Source organism: Lynx rufus, unplaced genomic scaffold (assembly GCF_022079265.1).
Source record: "Lynx rufus isolate CCGP_SWC_20201006 ecotype Redwood Valley unplaced genomic scaffold, mLynRuf1.p SCAF_4, whole genome shotgun sequence".
NCBI classification, from domain to species: domain Eukaryota; kingdom Metazoa; phylum Chordata; class Mammalia; order Carnivora; family Felidae; genus Lynx; species Lynx rufus.
Genome location: NW_025814856.1, coordinates 113,900,570 through 113,918,039, shown reverse-complemented (window position 1 = coordinate 113,918,039; position 17,470 = coordinate 113,900,570). Strand labels below are relative to the sequence as shown.

At 45.4% G+C, this 17,470-nt stretch overlaps 1 protein-coding gene across 1 annotated transcript; it reads left to right on the top strand.

The window, feature by feature from the left end:
• The first annotated feature begins 8,885 nt into the window (after nt 1-8,885).
• Nucleotides 8,886-11,426, top strand: SP8 (Sp8 transcription factor). The gene is made up of 2 exons (XM_047094630.1): nt 8,886-8,906; nt 9,924-11,426. The coding sequence occupies exons 1-2, from the start codon at nt 8,886-8,888 to the stop codon at nt 11,424-11,426; spliced, it is 1,524 nt and encodes a 507-aa protein (XP_046950586.1).
• The last annotated feature ends 6,044 nt before the right edge of the window (nt 11,427-17,470 follow it).

Below are 17,470 nucleotides of genomic sequence, written 5' to 3'. Positions count from 1 at the left end.
GGCCAGCAAGGTCCTTGTTATTTAAGATGGAGAACCACCAAGGCAAGGTGGGGGGAGGGGTGGTGCTAAGTGTTCGGGAGAAAAGAAACTGCGAAACAATTCAGAAAGTTGGAATGTTCCGGTGAGAGGATTGAGGAAAATTGCGTTTTCGTATCTGAGCAGCCTTTATTACTTTTCCAGAGTCCATGATCAAGAATAAAGATTGTATTTCCTTTCAAAAAGTGAAGTGCAAGAGTCAATACTTGTCAAGCCTTAGAAACCCGTTCCCTGTTCCGTCGAGATGGGCGTTTCTGTGAAGGGGGTCTTCGCTCTGGGGTAAGGTAGACGCCCTTGAACCCAGTGATTAGCGCATCACGCCATGAATTTCCTAGAGCTGATGTAGATATTTTATTTCTAATACATTCTGAAATGAGGGTGTAATCTGCTAAGTGGGGCCCCTTGTATGTAGGTGTATACCCTGTTTCCTGACCCAGCAGCCCTGAGCTGCCAGGGAAGGACGCTAAGGAGGCTGGCGCCTGTCTGTTTAATAGGGGAGAAGGACTGCATAGACGTGACGCCATAAAGAGCATTAACCCAATCTGTAGCCTGGGTTGGCGAAATTAATCACTGCCTTTCCTTCCGTTTCCACTTGGAACTCTCCAGTCACCAGCAAAATCATCTCTGTCTTTGCAGGTGGAGGAAGCTGAGCGTGAGCGGCGGGTCGGGCCAAGACCATTGTGAAATCCTGCAAAATTCACTGAAATCAGGGGTAAAAGATGTTCAGAAATGACTTGGCCCAAAGCTTTTGATGTGTAGGGATGAACGGGTTGTGGGGGTGTGAGAGCGCTAACCCTAAACTACTAAGGCTGCAGGGATTGCACTCACCCCAACGATTGTGCCCGTCCAGGCAAATGCCGGGTTCACACGACGCCCCTTTGCTTTGACCGATAGAGACGTCCAGTTCGATTACCATGAAAGATCTCCGGGCTAATTCAACTTGACCTAAATGTGTGACCCATCTCGTTTACTGGGGAAAGTGGGGGGGGGGGCACTTCACTTTGGCGTTACCTGAAAACGTGGAGCTGTGGGCAGTAGTGTGTGTGTGTGTGTGTGTGTGTGTGTGTTGTGTGTGTGTGTAGGGGTTAGGTGTGGGCACACATATTCGATTTCCAAACATCTTTTGAAGCTGTCTTCTCATTTGTAATTTACAAACCCAGTAAATTTCAAAGAGCCTGATAGTGTTATCAGACACCTCAATGCACTGTCAGCTTTCCTCCAAAATTAGATTTTCACTTTACCCTTGAAATCCTTTGCTAAGAAATGTGTGAACTCACTATCTGAATTCCCCTATAAGAAACACTCGTCCAGAGAAGTGAGTTGCATATATAACAGAGGTAAATTTTTTTATAAAGTTGATGTAAAGTATACAAAAATAGCCCAATATATTGCATAGCCTCATTCAGGAAAGCAGATATCTTTCACATCCCCACAGGAATTCTTTACCCTAGTGTCCTCAAAGTGGTTTCTAATATCTCCACTTCTTAAGAAAAAAAAAAAAGTTAGCAAAAGCTTGCACCCAAGTTTTGGGTGGGATTCAATATTCTAAGCAAAATATGCTCAACAGATGATAGTAGAGATGAAGCCAGAAAACAACTCCAGCTATTTAAACTGCCAAATGAGACATAAAGCTGCATTGTAAAAATCATCTGGAAAACAGGTTTTCCCATTGAAGTCGCTATGTGTTAATTACTGTGAGCTGGAAGGCTGGAGATCGAATGCCTGGAAGCCGACTTTCACCCCGCATACGTAAACGGAAAAAGTGCTGAACCGCAGCCAGAGGGCTCCTGCTCGGACTCATTGCCATGCATGCCTAGACATTAATATGTGTTCATGGAGGGCTCGTACAGTACGAGGTGTTATTTCCTTATAAAGAAACACCAGGTCTCGCTTTCCATTCTTCTTACAAAATTATTCGCATTATTTATGCTACATTGAGCGATCTAATTTCTTCGTGATAGTCAGCTAATTGCTCTGGCAGGTAATTAGAAGCGGTTTACAACGCAAAGGGCTTTTGCATTGCCCCTTGGATTATTAAGTTGCGCTGTAAATTATACCATATTTGCTGGAGAAAAATTCTTTTGAGCAAGTTCTCTTCCTGCGATCCGAGATGAAATCGGCTCTCCCCCCCTTCCCATTACACACCCCTCCCTAGCCACCCCCACTGCCACCACACCCCCTGCTTTTCCTGGACTCGGAGTCGAATGATTCTAAAGCACGCGATTTTGTTCGTGTTCACTGGGCCGAAATAACGTGGCCATTATGGCCTGAAATGGGCCAGGTTTGAAGCGAGCTTCCTGCGCGCCTGCAATATCCAGCAGGCATGTGGGAAAAGAACGGCTTAAATGGGGACATCTGTTCAGTGCTGCTCATCTTACTCTTACAGCCAGGTCAGGTTAAGAGAATAACCTGTTCGCCACCTTTTTTCTTGTTAATAAGACTATTAGAAAAAAAGCGAGCGCACACACACAAACAACACTAATTGAGCTGCCATATAAGCAAAGAATCAGACACACAAAGGTAGCAGCTGAGTTACAAGAGGAACTGTAAAAAATAACCATTGGGCTATTTCAGGGAAAATCTACAAGACTTCTGTCAGAAAAAGGAAAAGAAAAGAAAATCAGAATATGTGAGTTCAAAAATGCTCTCTACAAAAAAGGGGTTTACTTAAGAGATTTTAAGAATTTAACGAAGAATGGTTTATTCTCAGGTTTTCATTTAATAAAATTGACCTGAAGGTAAACTCCAGTGGATTTTTTTTGTCTTAAGCTTTCAAGTACTCTGAGGCTTAGCACTTTTTGTTGGCATTATTTAGATCTGTGTTATCTCTGAAGGTCTGTTGACAAACCCCAAGTGGGAGCATCCTAGTGTATCCCATGATTTTAGAAGAACGAACTGTATCCCCTTTCATAAATATCACCCATTTGTAAACCTTGTACAATGGTTTGAACACATGTGTGGTTAAATCCAGAAACCCGTGCAGCTTCTAGATTATTTGTAATTAAGCACAATTCCCAAAGTAACATTTATCTTCCCGAAACTACGATTGCAATTGTCAACCGTCTGGAGGAGACGACGAGGTAATCTGGGAGCATTACCTCCTCTAGTAACAGAACAGAATGAAAAGAAATCAATAATGTTGAGGATAAGAATTTAGTAGTTTTTAACTCTGCATGTTAGCTGTGAGAAAGTGGTATATAATACCAAAAGAGAAAACAGCTGAAACAAATCCATTCTAGGAAAAAATCAAGGACGAACTCGTTTGAATGTCTAAGCCTCTCTCTCTCTTGCCTTGCACAACACACACACACACACACACACAAACACACACACATACACACACACACCATTCACCCCAAATGAGCAAACTCTCTTCCCTATGTTTGTATCCTTCATTTACATGATGAAGGAGGAATACAAGTGCTGTAGAATTAATTATCAATTTCATCTGTGGGCTGGCAGAGAGATGACTATGAAATATACCATAGAGTACACGCCTGCCTGTAAAACTAGCACACAATCATATCAACGTACTATGAGAATGTGAACATTATGCATGTAGATAACAAAGAAATAAGATTTTTTTGTTCCTTTAGTATAAAAAGAAATACCTATTTTGGTAAATATCTTCATATTGTCCTACCAATGAACTTACCTACATATTCATATGATTCATACATGGGAACAGTCCTCCTTGTCTTCTGACTATAAGTGATTGGAATGCCCTAGCTAAAGTGAATCAAAGTATGTAATGTCCCAAGTTAGATGAGTACATTTCTTTTAATTAAACCATTCCTAACTTTTGAATGTGTTGAAGTGGCAGAGAAGAAAAATATATTAAGCAGTGAAATGCAGAAGGAAAATATCGAGTCAATTAAGAAAATAGATGGAATGTTTTCTCAGGTGGTCCCATTTATTCATAAAGAGTCACCAAGGCAATGCTTTGCATCCACCAGGAGATCCAATGCAACTAGATGTAGAGTCACTATTGCTTCACTGTGGTCAGCAAATACATCCAATTAAGCAGTATCAGGAAAGTAAGGACTCAGCTGTAAATGTGGCCGGACAGTTTGAAACCGAATAACCTCACTAATAGGGGCTATTGTTCAGCGTGAAAGTTCCCATTTTCCAATCAGGAAAATACAGCCCTCTCTGGGCTCTGGACGACTGATCCCTTCCCACCTACGGTTCAACAATCTGCCACCAGCAAGGGGCTTTTATTGCCTCCCTTCCCAGGAAATGTTAGGCAACTTCCTAGTAAAGCCGCCCCAAAGCAGGAGTGGACAGCAAAAGGGCACCCCTCAGGAATCCACAGGTTCACGCCTGGCCAGGTTTTCTGTGCAGCAGGAAAGTAACTTTGACCAGAGAGCTCCCGACCTAGAGATACCCCCCAACCTGGCCCAACCCGCTCCTCCCTGCAGCCGGCGGCGGCGCTCGGCTGCCTCACCATCCCTCTTCACGCTTTATTTAGTAGCCAGCATGTCCGCGCGTAAGGTCCCCTCACAGTGGCCAGGGATTGGGGGCTGCCTTCCCGTTTCGGAAGCGCCTGCCAGGGACTCGCGGCCGGCTCGGCGTTCACTCGGTCCGCAGCGGGCACCGGCAGGTCAGCTTCCCAAGCTTGCGCATCCCTGCCAACGCTCCGGAAACCGAGATGCGAAGAGCCCGCTTTAAACGTACCCAACGGAGGTACGCGCCTACATACAATAGTTCATGTGCATTTTTTCCCCCTATTAGCCTTTTTCAGCGCTTTGTGTATACTGGACCACACTTACGTCCCCAAACAGTATTTGGTGTAGATGTGTTGCCGGACACTTGAAAGCCTGGATAACTTTGATGTTTTCGACTATAAATCCCTAATTGTACTTAATGGTTACAAATGGTTTTATTTACTTGTCGTTGTATCTACACATTTTAATCTACTTAACCAAACAGCGGAGGCATATTTCACTCCCCACTCCCTGAAAAGGAAAAAGCAAAGATCGAGGCCTCTAATTTGCTTTTAGGACCTTTTATTTCTTTGGTTGTGAAAGCGTAAGAGCTCCAAATCACAGCATTGATTAGTCTTCAAACCCGCCTGCAGAAAAAAGCCCCCCGTTCTTCTCTCCATCTAAGGAGATGTTGATGTATATTGTAGCTGCAAGGTGTTAGATATACTCGAGCAAGTTGTTCCCAGGATGTAAATTAGGTCCCAAAAGCTGTTGTCCAAATCGAAGAAACAGAGAAATTAATCTGGGAGACTATCCATCATCACCGGTAATAAAGAGAGCGACATGGATGAGACAGATGATATGATTAAGGGGCTGTGGTCGTTTTAATTAACTTTTTGCTGTCCTGTAATGATCAAACTGGTCACCAGACCCGGTCAATAAGCATGTTAATATCAAACAAATAAAACCAGGGATGATTAAAAACCTCCTGGTTTATTAAATTTGAAATTCAAATGAAATTTATGCTGCAGATGCATACAGAATGCTAATAGATTTTAGCTTTATTGAAAGTGGATCCCACAGGTTTGCAAGAAACAGCAGAATATCTGTCTACTCTCCTTGACCGCAGGTTAAACTTCACATGGGGTGGGGGAAACTTTTAATGTTAGGAAGTCTGCACTTCCCACCTTTCTTCCTCCTTCCCTTCAAAACCTCTATATTGTCATAGCATAATACTCAAGAGTAATGATCAAAATCACAGAGGGTAAACTGAACGGTACACATTTAGGAATGCTTTGCAGGACAGGCTGTATCTACCATGGATTACAGATGTTCCTTCCTGGGGGGGTGGGTTTCAAGAATGATTGAGTCACTTCTCTAAAGTGGAGAAAGGGCTGCCATTAAGACCCACTCCCCTTAAACCAGAAGTAAGATTATTGCTGTTTTAATTTTTAGTCAATTACAGATTTTTTTTTGTTTGTTTTTACTTTTTAACTCTGTGGTCTTATGCCTTATGACAAACACTTCTTTTGGGGAGGGGTAGTAGAAGGAGCATAGTATGAGAAAAAAATGCCCTTTGACCAATACTAATATGAAATAAACACCTAACTTTTGTAATGGGAGTAAGTGGAATATACATGTACGTACATATATGTGTGTCTACATACATCTATATCTCTGTGTATCTTCTAATGAAGAAAGATGCACATACAATCCTTTGTGAAAATCGCCAAATGCTGCAAACAACCTTATACAAATTGAGGAATCCAGTATGTTCATTAAATCCACACCAATGTTGTCACCCATTGTCATGGGAAGAATTACATATGATTCTAAAGTGAATTTATACAAATAAAAATATTTTAGAAGTAGGGAGCTCAAAATTGTAATCACATGATGTTGAGATGTTCTTATTCCTAGCATTTTTTGAGGAAACAGTGGTTAATGCTTCTATTTACTCTCAGAATCAGCACTTATTTAACTTTTTAATAGTCTTGCCTCACTTCTTTCTAGAAGATAGGAGATAAATAACTACTTAAAGAAGGCAGTCTTCTTTCAAAGATTTTTTTCCCTCCACCTTTGAGGATGATGGTATTGATTAGAATTAACCCCCAAATTTAAACAACTGTGTATTAGGTCCTTAAAATGAATATCATTATAGAAAGAGACCAAAGCAATGAAGTTAATTCTCTTTTATTTGTTAAACGGAGTTCCCTCCTTCCCCCACCCCTTCCTCCTTCTGGGCTGGCCTGTCACGCCTTCTCAACACGCTAAAATCATTCAGAGTGGCTTGCAGGGAGAAACACGACATTTATGGTAAGCGTCAGCCTTCAGAGAAAGAAAGCAGTTCATTAATTTACTTCACACTTACTTCCAAGTATGAGAATGTACCTTACCCCCTTAATCAATAGATATGATGTACAGTCAATATCCCAACACTGTTAAAAAGGGGTCAGAAACACACACTCTCACACGACAAACATCAGCCTCAACCATGCTCAGTGAAACTTACACAAATGATACAACCTGACTTTGGAGTTTAGTAAACCCAAGAAGAATTTTTTTCTTTTTTAAACATCTCCAGACGCTCTTGATGCACTTGAGGAGGGTTCAAAAACAATAAAATAGTTTCCCCAGTCAAACAAGACATTTCTTCCAGCTGGGAACATTTTAATCAATTCTGCCTTAAAAATTAGATTTCTTAGAGCATTGCTAAACTGCCTAAAACTATGAATTACTTTTCAAAAAGCACAAATATTCAGTGGTGCTCAAAAGGCTGTGAACTCCCTTGCTACAGTGTTGTGGTATTTACCGTGGTTTAAGTTGTTCCCTTGTGGTGGCAGTAAAATTGTAATGATATTTCTGAAGGCAACTAATAACACAAATGGAAAGCAGGTTCTAAAACCCACCGAATTCGACTTAAGTGTATCTATTAACATGCACACATACTCATAGCTCTCAGACCCAAACGCCATTAGACACAGACGTCTCCATACATGTGGTCGATTTGCCAAAAGGGTTCTCTATGCTCTAATAAATAAAACCCAGAAATTTCAGTCAAAATCTTAAATTTTTTCTCAGATAGTGTCAGTGAGGTTTCCTGTAAAAATTTCTAAATTCCATAAAACGTTCCTCATTTTTTCACCCAAAGGAAAAAAACAATACTCTCCCATTCCCATCTCTATCTAATCCTTTTGTATTGAAATTTACTCTTCCTCGCGGGACAAACACGCCCCTTCCCTAGAGTGAAACTTGCACTTCCAAAGCCGATTCTCCTCTCAGGAGATTAAAAAAAAAAAAAAAAAAAAAAAAAAAAAAGCCACCGAATCAAAGTAACAACGCAGGCGCACACAAGCCCTAACTCACCCCTAAAAATACTCCTTAGTTACCCTAAGATTCTACCCTTCCGTTGTAGAGCTGTGAAATTATAAAGATAGGTAGTCATATAATTTCCTTCAAAAATGTGGTGACAGTGTCCAAGAAGAAAAAAAAAATCACTCAAGACTTTAGGTACAAGGAATCAGAGGCAGTTGGCGACAGAGATAGCGTTTGTGAGTATTTATTTACTCAGTCTCACTCAACTTCGCGGTCAGTTTCACTCTTCAGATCGTCAATCTCTTTCTGTGTAGGTACACTTTCCTGCACCGTTCCTATTCTCCACCCCAGCTTTGTTGCACACACACGCACACACACCACTCTCTTCTCTCTCTCGCACACATTCACACAGCCTTCTCCCTCACTTCCTCTCCCGCACACACACTCATCCACCCTCCCTCCTCTTTCACACGCGCAAACCACATATTAATATTCCTCCCTGTACCCCTACACCAAGCACACTCACGCCACCTTCCCCCCACACTTTACTGCCCTGTCCTTCTTCACTCACAGTTACACAAGAGTACACTCACACCCTTCCCCAACACTTTACTGATCTGTCCCTCTACCCTCCTGTCACACATGGTTATATTGTCACCCATAACACCCTCTCTCTTCTCAGCACTGTCTGCCCTCCTCCCCCTCCGCCAGTGTCCCTGCTACACTCACATCCACTACCCCTTACTCCCGCCCCCGGTCTGCACTGTCTTCTCCTTCTCAGCTTGGTCACACAGTTACATTGTTACACACTCACACACACGCTTTGTAACACGCGCAGCCACCCGCGCCCCTCCCGCTCTCGCTCCCCACCCCCCCGCGGCGGCCCGCGGCGGCGCCGATGACCTCACGGCGCGCGCGCGGCGCGGCCCGGCGAGGCCGCAGATTGGCTGGCCGCGCCTCCGCGGCACTTCAAAGCCGGAGAGGGAGCTACAATTGTGGTGGAATGGGCGGAACTGATCATTGTATTGCACACCTCTAAAAAAAACACTGCCTCTGATTTATCAATATAAAAAAGATCCTCTGAGAGGAGGAGGGCACTTTTGTGTGATGGCAACTTCACTTCTAGGGGTGAGTCTCAGGATTTTCTCTTGCTGGTTTAATTAGTTTCCTTTTATTGCCGATCGGAGGGGGTTAAAGTCGCCCCGGCCAGGCCACGGGCTATCAGTCTCTATTGAGAGCTTTTTTTTTTTTTTTTCCTTTAAATACAAGTGAGTTTGGAGAAAAGAAAGAGGGGGAGAGGGGGGCAGAGTCACTTTTTTTCAGCGCAGGAAAAGGTTCGAAGGGCATTTAGACAAGCCACCTCGCAGCGCCCGGCCGCTCCCTGCCCGGGAGACGTGCGCCCGGCCCATTTTATACGCGACGATTTCGGGGGTAAAGAGAGCAAGTTTTTCCTCCTTGAGCAAACTTCAGATTTTCCCTCTTCCCCTTAAAAAATACCGCAGCCCGCCTTGTCTTGCAGGTACGTTGAACCTGTCTCTCTCTCTCTCTCTCTTTACTATTGTAGTTGTTTTTTTTTAATTTTTTTTTTTTAAGCAAATAAAAAGGAAAGCAGGACAAGCGAGCAAGCCCTCTAGTTTGACCTCTTTTGGCCTGGGAGAAGCGACCCAGCATGGGTTTCTGGGGACCGGAACAGGATTTTCAAAGGTCTCTCTGGATTACAGGGGAAGCCCTCTTAAAAACAATCCAATGGTTTTTCCCCAGGCTTCTCGGCAGAGGAAACTTCCTTTCTCCCCAATCTGGACTTTTTGCTTGCTTGTTTGTTTCGAGGTGCCTGGGGCCTTGTGTGCACGAGTGTTGTTTTAGGTGAGAATACTTGTCAAACTCTTCTTTAGCATGGCGCTTTGCTCCCGAATCGGATGCCGGCAGCCAAACTTGTCCCCTCCCGTAGAGTAGGAAGCAGCCGGGCGCCAGGGCTGTTGGGGGAGCCAGGTGAGTTGGTGGCGGCGCGCCGCAATGAGAGATGGGGTGCCGTGGGGCGTTTTGGAGGCTTCCGGAGGACTGATGCACATTTCTTTCCTCCCTCCCCCACCGGCCTTTTGCCCACTTCCCCCTCCCCCACCCATTCTCCTCTCCTCCTTCTCGCAGGAAGAACCGAGGTTGGGATCCACTCCTCTGGCCATGCTTGCTGCTACCTGTAATAAGATCGGCAGCCCCAGCCCGTCTCCCTCCTCCCTCTCGGACAGCTCTTCTTCCTTCGGCAAAGGCTTCCACCCGTGGAAACGTTCCTCGTCCTCCTCCTCCGGCAGCTGCAACGTAGTGGGTTCCAGTCTCTCGAGTTTCGGCGTGTCGGGGGCCTCCCGGAACGGCGGTACGTCCTCGGCGGCGGCGGCGGCCGCGGCGGCCGCAGCGGCGGCCGCGGCCCTGGTGTCCGACTCGTTCAGCTGCGGCGGCTCGCCGGGCTCCAGCGCCTTCTCACTAACCTCCAGCAGTGCCGCGGCCGCCGCCGCCGCCGCCGCCGCCGCCGCCTCTAGCTCGCCCTTCGCAAACGACTACTCGGTGTTCCAGGCCCCTGGTGTATCAGGGGGTAGCGGCGGAGGGGGCGGCGGCGGCGGCGGCGGCTCCTCGGCGCACTCGCAGGACGGCTCCCATCAGCCTGTGTTCATTTCCAAGGTGCACACCTCGGTGGACGGGCTGCAGGGCATCTACCCGCGCGTGGGCATGGCGCACCCATACGAGTCGTGGTTCAAGCCCTCGCACCCGGGCCTGGGAGCCGCCGGCGACGTGGGCTCGGCCGGCGCCTCCAGCTGGTGGGACGTGGGCGCCGGCTGGATCGACGTGCAGAACCCGAATGGCGCGGCGGCGCTGCCCGGCTCGCTGCACCCTGCCGCCGGGGGGCTCCAAACCTCGCTGCACTCGCCGCTCGGAGGCTACAACTCGGATTATTCGGGCCTGAGCCACTCAGCCTTCAGCAGCGGCGCCTCCTCGCACCTGCTTAGCCCCGCCGGGCAGCACCTCATGGACGGCTTCAAGCCAGTGCTGCCTGGCTCCTACCCGGACTCGGCCCCGTCGCCGCTGGCCGGCGCTGGGAGCTCTATGCTGAGCGCTGGGCCGTCGGCGCCGCTGGGGGGCTCTCCGCGCTCCTCCGCACGCCGCTACTCCGGTCGCGCCACCTGCGACTGCCCCAACTGCCAGGAGGCGGAGCGGCTGGGCCCGGCCGGGGCCAGCCTGCGGCGCAAGGGCCTGCACAGCTGCCACATACCGGGCTGCGGGAAGGTGTACGGCAAGACGTCGCACCTCAAGGCGCACCTGCGCTGGCACACGGGCGAGCGGCCCTTCGTGTGCAACTGGCTCTTCTGCGGCAAGCGCTTCACGCGCTCCGATGAGCTGCAGCGGCACCTGCGGACCCATACCGGTGAGAAGCGCTTCGCCTGTCCTGTCTGCAACAAACGCTTCATGCGCAGCGACCACCTCAGCAAGCACGTGAAGACGCACAGCGGCGGTGGCGGCGGCGGCTCGGCCGGTTCGGGTAGCGGCGGCAAGAAGGGCAGCGACACCGACAGCGAGCACAGTGCCGCTGGCAGCCCGCCCTGCCACTCCCCGGAGTTGCTGCAGCCCCCGGAGCCCGGGCACCGCAATGGCCTAGAGTGACGCCCATTCCGTGGCTGCCCATCTCCTCGACCCCCTCCCGTCCCGGTCCGCTTGGGCCCCGTCTGCCCCAGCCTCTGTTCCAGCCTCTCTCCACTGCATCCTGCTCGCACTTTCTGTCTCTTTCTGTCTCTTTCTCTCTCACTTAACTCATTCTGTGACTTTACTTTGTAAAGGGCATATGGACATGTAAGTAACACGCTCTCCTGGGCCCTGGCTTTCCCTCTCCACCAGGTAACACTGTCAGAGCCCCGTGAAGCCGTAACCGCCGGGTCTTTATTTCTCATCCTCTCCTCGTCCTCTCTCTGCCATCCCCAGGTTGTGACGGGCATATCTTTTAGAGGGAAGCGGCCGCTGGAGGTAGAGCTGGACGAGCATAGTGCCTGGGAGACCGGGGGCCTATGCACGAGCGGGAACAACTCCGCTGAGCAAGGTGGAGCGACGCCGTGGGGAGGGCAAGGCAGGAGGCCCGGACAGGGCATTCCCGCTGGGGCAGCCGCCCACTGGGTTCCGGAACCTCAGTATCAGGGGGCTCGGCATCGGAGAGTCCAGCCTGACCGCTGCGTGCCGCTGCCCTCCTTGCGCAGAGCTGTTGCAACTGCGTTGGGGTGCCCATCTGGCGGCACCAAGACCCGAAGTTTGCGGAGTTAGCTCTCCCAACGTCAGCTCTGCCTCCTTTCCTTTGTTCCCTGAGGTGGAACCGATTCAAGTTTCAGCTAAGGGCAGTCTGGGCGAATCGCTGCAGCAGCCTTCTTTCATCTTTATAACATTTTTTTTTAACTAAAAAACTAAAGAAAAAAATGACAGCATTCTTCCACTTCGTTTCCCTTCTAGATAGTTTTTCCTCTAAGCAGTGAGCAAGTCTTTCTCTCGAAACTGCTAATATCGATCCCAAAGTTATTTTGATTGCATTAACTTAACTTATGGGGTGGGGGTGGGGTGAGGGTAGGTGTCTTTTTCTTATGCAAAAATACCCCTTTCCGGTGAGACCAGATTAACTATCTCCGTGTTTGTCCTTTTCTACCTCGTTTTTCACCGCTCCTGAGCATAATCTCCCAATCTTTTTTTGGTAGTCCAGCCATCAATTTGTATTGTACCCATTTCTGTAAATTCTTGGAATTCATTCAAGATTCTTAGGGTTAAACTTTTTTGTGTGTGATTTAAACTTATAAACACGTGAAGAAGCTATCGTTTATTTAAGACGAGGCTGTAGTTTAAATGCCAAAAGAGGGAAAATAGGAAAAAAAAAAAACCTTTGTAAAATATATCTGAACCTAATGGTTTGTACAACTGGAGAATCGTTCTAGATTAGTTACCAATTAATTATAACTCCACCAGTGTATGGGTGTGAGGTGCAGCTGTCCAGGAGACGATTTTGTATAGTATTTTTCTTGTACATTACTTCCAGTAAATATTTGAAAATATATTGAAGTAAAGTTGATTTTGTCACAAAAAATATTAAGAGTTATTGTTGCAGTGCTGAAGAGCTGCAGGTATTTTGAACTCACTTCTGGAGGTGCAGAGCCACAAACGCACTTTCGGGGCTTAGTTTTGCTCGAATATGAATTTAGATAGGTATCAAACTGTAACTACGACAATATTTGATAAATGTGGGATGACATTTAATTTAATGGAGCATGTACTTATTTGCATTTGCTGGCAGTTCAGGCATAGTTAAAGTGAGAGTTCTCCTATATTTCATAATAACTGGGTCTGCCAAAACCCATGTATTAAATAAATTGTCCAAGTGAAACTCAACTAACTTTGGCCTTTGTGTATTTCCTGAAGGTAATATTGTTAACTGTTAATAAACACTCCTGACACTACATTTAAATGTTTGCAGATTTTGCAAACTAATTGCTCATTGTAATGTTGAAATAATTTGGATATTTCACATTGAAATGAAAAGACTTTCTCTGGAACATTTTAGACTTGCATTTTAAATGCATGAGATGTAATTGATTTATTTGTAATATTTTAAATGGTATTAATAAACTCAGATAAAAGACTAGGCCAGTTAATTTGTATTTTTTTCTTTTTAAAATATGGACATTTGCATTTTATCTCAGTTAAATGTCTAATTTAAGCAAAGTATAACCCTGTTTTTGTAGGAATATTTAAATAATTGCCTTTAAGATATTACTTAGATGGAATGATCTATTTGGCAAAGCTGTGTTACTCTATTTACCAAGATTAAGATTATAGTGTCTAAGAAATGTCATTAATTATTTACCAGTAGATTTAGCTCAAAGCATCAGGATTTACTGACCTCTTAAAATTTGTACTAAGTCACCAAACAATTCAAAGAAATTTCCCTGTTCTGCTTTCTTCTTTCCAGAAGGAGTCAGGTTATTGGCCATTGATTGTATTTGGTATTTAAAAGGCCAAGCCTTACATTGGAAGATCAATACATCTAAAATAAAAACATGGGTTTGGGGATAACTTTTGTTGTTAGGGGGTGGAGGAGGTCAAGCGAACAAAAGCTTGTTTTTGGCATTCCATGTCTTAGCTAAAGATTATGTAGAAGTAAATATCAGTAGTAGATTCCTGCTGAAATGAGTTATCTGTTCTTTTAAAGTCTCTAAACAGCCACCAAAGAAAAGGAAGGTTAAACCTTAATCTATTTACTAGGCTATTGTTCATAGGTGTCAATGATGCCAATAAAAAATATTGTCTTGTTATGTCTAAGTGCATTTAAGCAATGAGTGTTCCTTGAGCCATACTTTGAAACATAAAATACTTTAAATGTTGACTGATGTTATATCAAACTATTTCATTATTAGATTAATATTATTATTTTGAATCAAATTGAATAAAAAGTTAGTGTGTTCAGATTCTTCTAAGTTTAGCTTCTTTCTTTCTCTTTGCATTCTCTCCCCGCCAAGTTCAGTCTTGGTGTACATCTGGACCTGAAAATTTTCCAATGAAATTTCTGTAAAGTCATTATTATCCATAGAAACTGAAGTGAAAATACAGAATACTATGAATATTGTAAATCCAGAAGAAAAAACAATTAGGGATACAATATTTTAGAATAATGCAATTTGTTCCCAAGGAGAAGACTGCCTTAATCCTGTTTTCTATGTAGGTACTTGAGCCACCCTTTCCCTATGGTTTTAGGCAAGCAAGTTAGCCTTGATTTTTTGGTATGCTATAGCTCTAAATAATGGTTTTGAAAAGTAAAATAGTCTCTTTCTGTCACTTTCTTCCTAGGAATAATATGCAGAACACAGTGTAAGTGTTGTTTCTTTTTTATTGAAAGTTGCAATGCTGAGGGATTCGGAGAAAACGGTTCTGAAGGAGTTAAATGTAGTGGCAGGTAAGAGGAAAGCTGCTTGGTACATTTGTAATATAACTTGCATTGCATACAGAATCCCATTTGATTTAAGAAGTGGTTAATGACAAGAGATATTTCTGAAAGGTTTCTTTGGGTTAGTTGAGAGGGGACAGATTACAAACTTTCACTTTTCTTCATCCCCTCCTCGTCCCCCTTCTAGCTTTGGTTTATTTTGTTTTGATGGTTACTGAGAGTATTTCTAGATTTACTTTGTGGAGGGTGGGCAGTATTTTTTTGGGAGATGAACATCCTCTTCAGAGGACAGAAGATAATGTGCAAAACTGTGATTTCTCTCTGCTTTGTCTGTGGTAAAGAACCTTTTAACCGTGCCTGAAGGCTCATTCAAATAAAGCCAAAGGCTGGATCTCACTTTGAACCAAGGGACAAGCTTCCAGGCTTGCAGATCAAGGTAGAGTTAAACTAGTTGTTGACCCAGAGGTCAGGCCAGTTTATATCAGTCCACCCTTTAGAGACCGGAACAGGGCTATGGCTGAACCCAGCCTTTCAGTTGATCTGCTTTATCTCTTCCCCAAACTATCTTTCCTCCCTTGCTTTCTTTATCCTTTGCTGGTTCAATTTCTTTCTCTCTCTCTCTGTCTCTCTCTCTGTCTCTCTCTGTGCTCTTCATCTTAGGGACATGACTGTGACTTGTTGATTTTGGACTATCAACAAAAATATTTTACGCTAGAAACTTAAGCCAATGTGATGAGTTACTCTCCCTTATCAACTGATATTCGAAAAAGTTCTTAGATGGTTTTGCCTTCCATAGACTTTCCTCTTACCCCAGTTTTGATATAACTTCACAGCTGGGCTTCCCTTGGGGAGAGAATGCTGAAATTAAAAATTAAAAAACAAACAGGTGATGAGACTGGACTCCTGAGTGGTCAGATCGATAATCCTGCCATCAACATTTTCATCTCCCAATGGATCTTTTGGTGAGATTGCTGAATGGAATGTTACAGAAGGCCTGTGAAGGAATTTCTTTAAAATAAATATTTTATTTTATAGGATTAGCTTTCAAAGGTTAAATGATATTTTAGGTTGGTAAATTAAGGCAGGAAATTTAAAGAAACAAAATAGTAGATATGACTATTCTCTGGTTGCCTAAAATGGTAGAGAGAGATATTATAAAGAAAGAAGTTCTACATTTTGTTCAATTTTTCATATGAGTAGCCTCAAAGAGGTTAATTTGATGTAGGTATTTTGAATAAACTGGGGTTTTTATATTCCTGCTGATTTTTGCTGCTTCTGTCCAAATAGGCATTATTATTTCTCCCTACATCTGTAAGAAAAACTCAGGTATGATCAATGCTTTTTGTTAAAAAAAATATATATGATTTCCACAGTCTTTCTCTCTCTCTTTCTCTTTCTTTCTTCTTTCTTTCTTTCTTTCTTTCTTTCTTTCTTTCTTTCTTTCTTTCTTTCTTTCTTTCTAACATAGGCCAGCAGATTAATTCTATCACTGTATTTAAAGAAAATCGTGTTAAGTAAGGAATCAAAAGGAGTGGGGTGTGGAGTAATGGTGTACTCCTTTTCAAGTTAGGACTATGGTTCTGGGCGGCATTTTTTGAGGACTTTGCTTGTTATACAATTGTTGCTGTTGTTTAAAAATAAGATTCAGAATTTCCTTACGCCCTATTTATTCCCTACTTCCGGATTAAAGGAAAGCCGGTAATTCCTCGCTGTCCTGGGCTCCAATCGCTGCGGTTTAAGGGGATGCGCGTCAGTGGCCATCTCTTTAGGTTCGCTGCATTCCCGGTGCGCAAAAGTGTTGATTTGCTGTAGCGTGAGGGAGGGGGGAAATCTATTTTCTTTGGTCCCTAGGCGCGTGTTTAATTTAATTTAATTTTCTGCGGAGTCTCCTGGTAGTGAGGAAGCAGCCTTATATATTTAGCTTTGGTTCCTAAGGACAGTCGGGGCTTCCAGAGCTCTAGGGACAGCGAGGAGAGCCTGCAGTGACTGAGAGCCAGGAATAAAGCGCCCGCTCAAAGCTGCCGCTTTTCACTGCTGTTCTAAAGCAATTCTTTCGAGCCCATCTAGGGGGGCTTCCTTTAAGCCCACTCCCTAACTTTGCTTCTCAGGCAAGCACTTCTTGTTGCGCGGGAGAGAACGGTGGAGGCGCCCTGTGCTTCCCTTGCAGGGCTCTTAGCTGAGGTCCGGGCTGCCCAAAGTTTCCCTAATACTCATATTCGGTGAATTCACGGGGAGGTTTGAGCCCCGGAGAATTTCCCAGCCTTTCTAAACTCTACTTCCTCTTTCCTCTCTCTGCTGCTTGACGTGCCGGCTGCTCCTCAGAAAGACACTCCGAGACCTCCAGGGAAGAATTCCGATCGGGCGGGCCAAGTCTTCCACTCGGGGACTGCAGCGAAGGGTGGGGCCGCGGTCTGGGATCTCCCCTCGAGCCCGGGCGCCCGCCCGCTGTCCCCCTAAGTGCTGCCTGCCGGAGCCGCCCACCTAGCGTCGGGGCACACAAAGGCGTCGCGGGCGCCTCCGCTGGCTGCGCGGACAGCGAGCGCCACCATGCGCCCGCGCTCGCTCTGCAGCGCGCCTGCCGCCTGCGTTGCGGGCGGGACCGGGCCTGAGCTTCCCAGAGACTCCGGCCCTGCTCGAGCCCGTGGGAATCGCGGTGGTGAGGCTTCCCGGAGCTCACCTCCTGGCTCTCCAAAGACACAGGGCCGGAGCTCACCTCCTGGCTCTCCAAAGACACAGG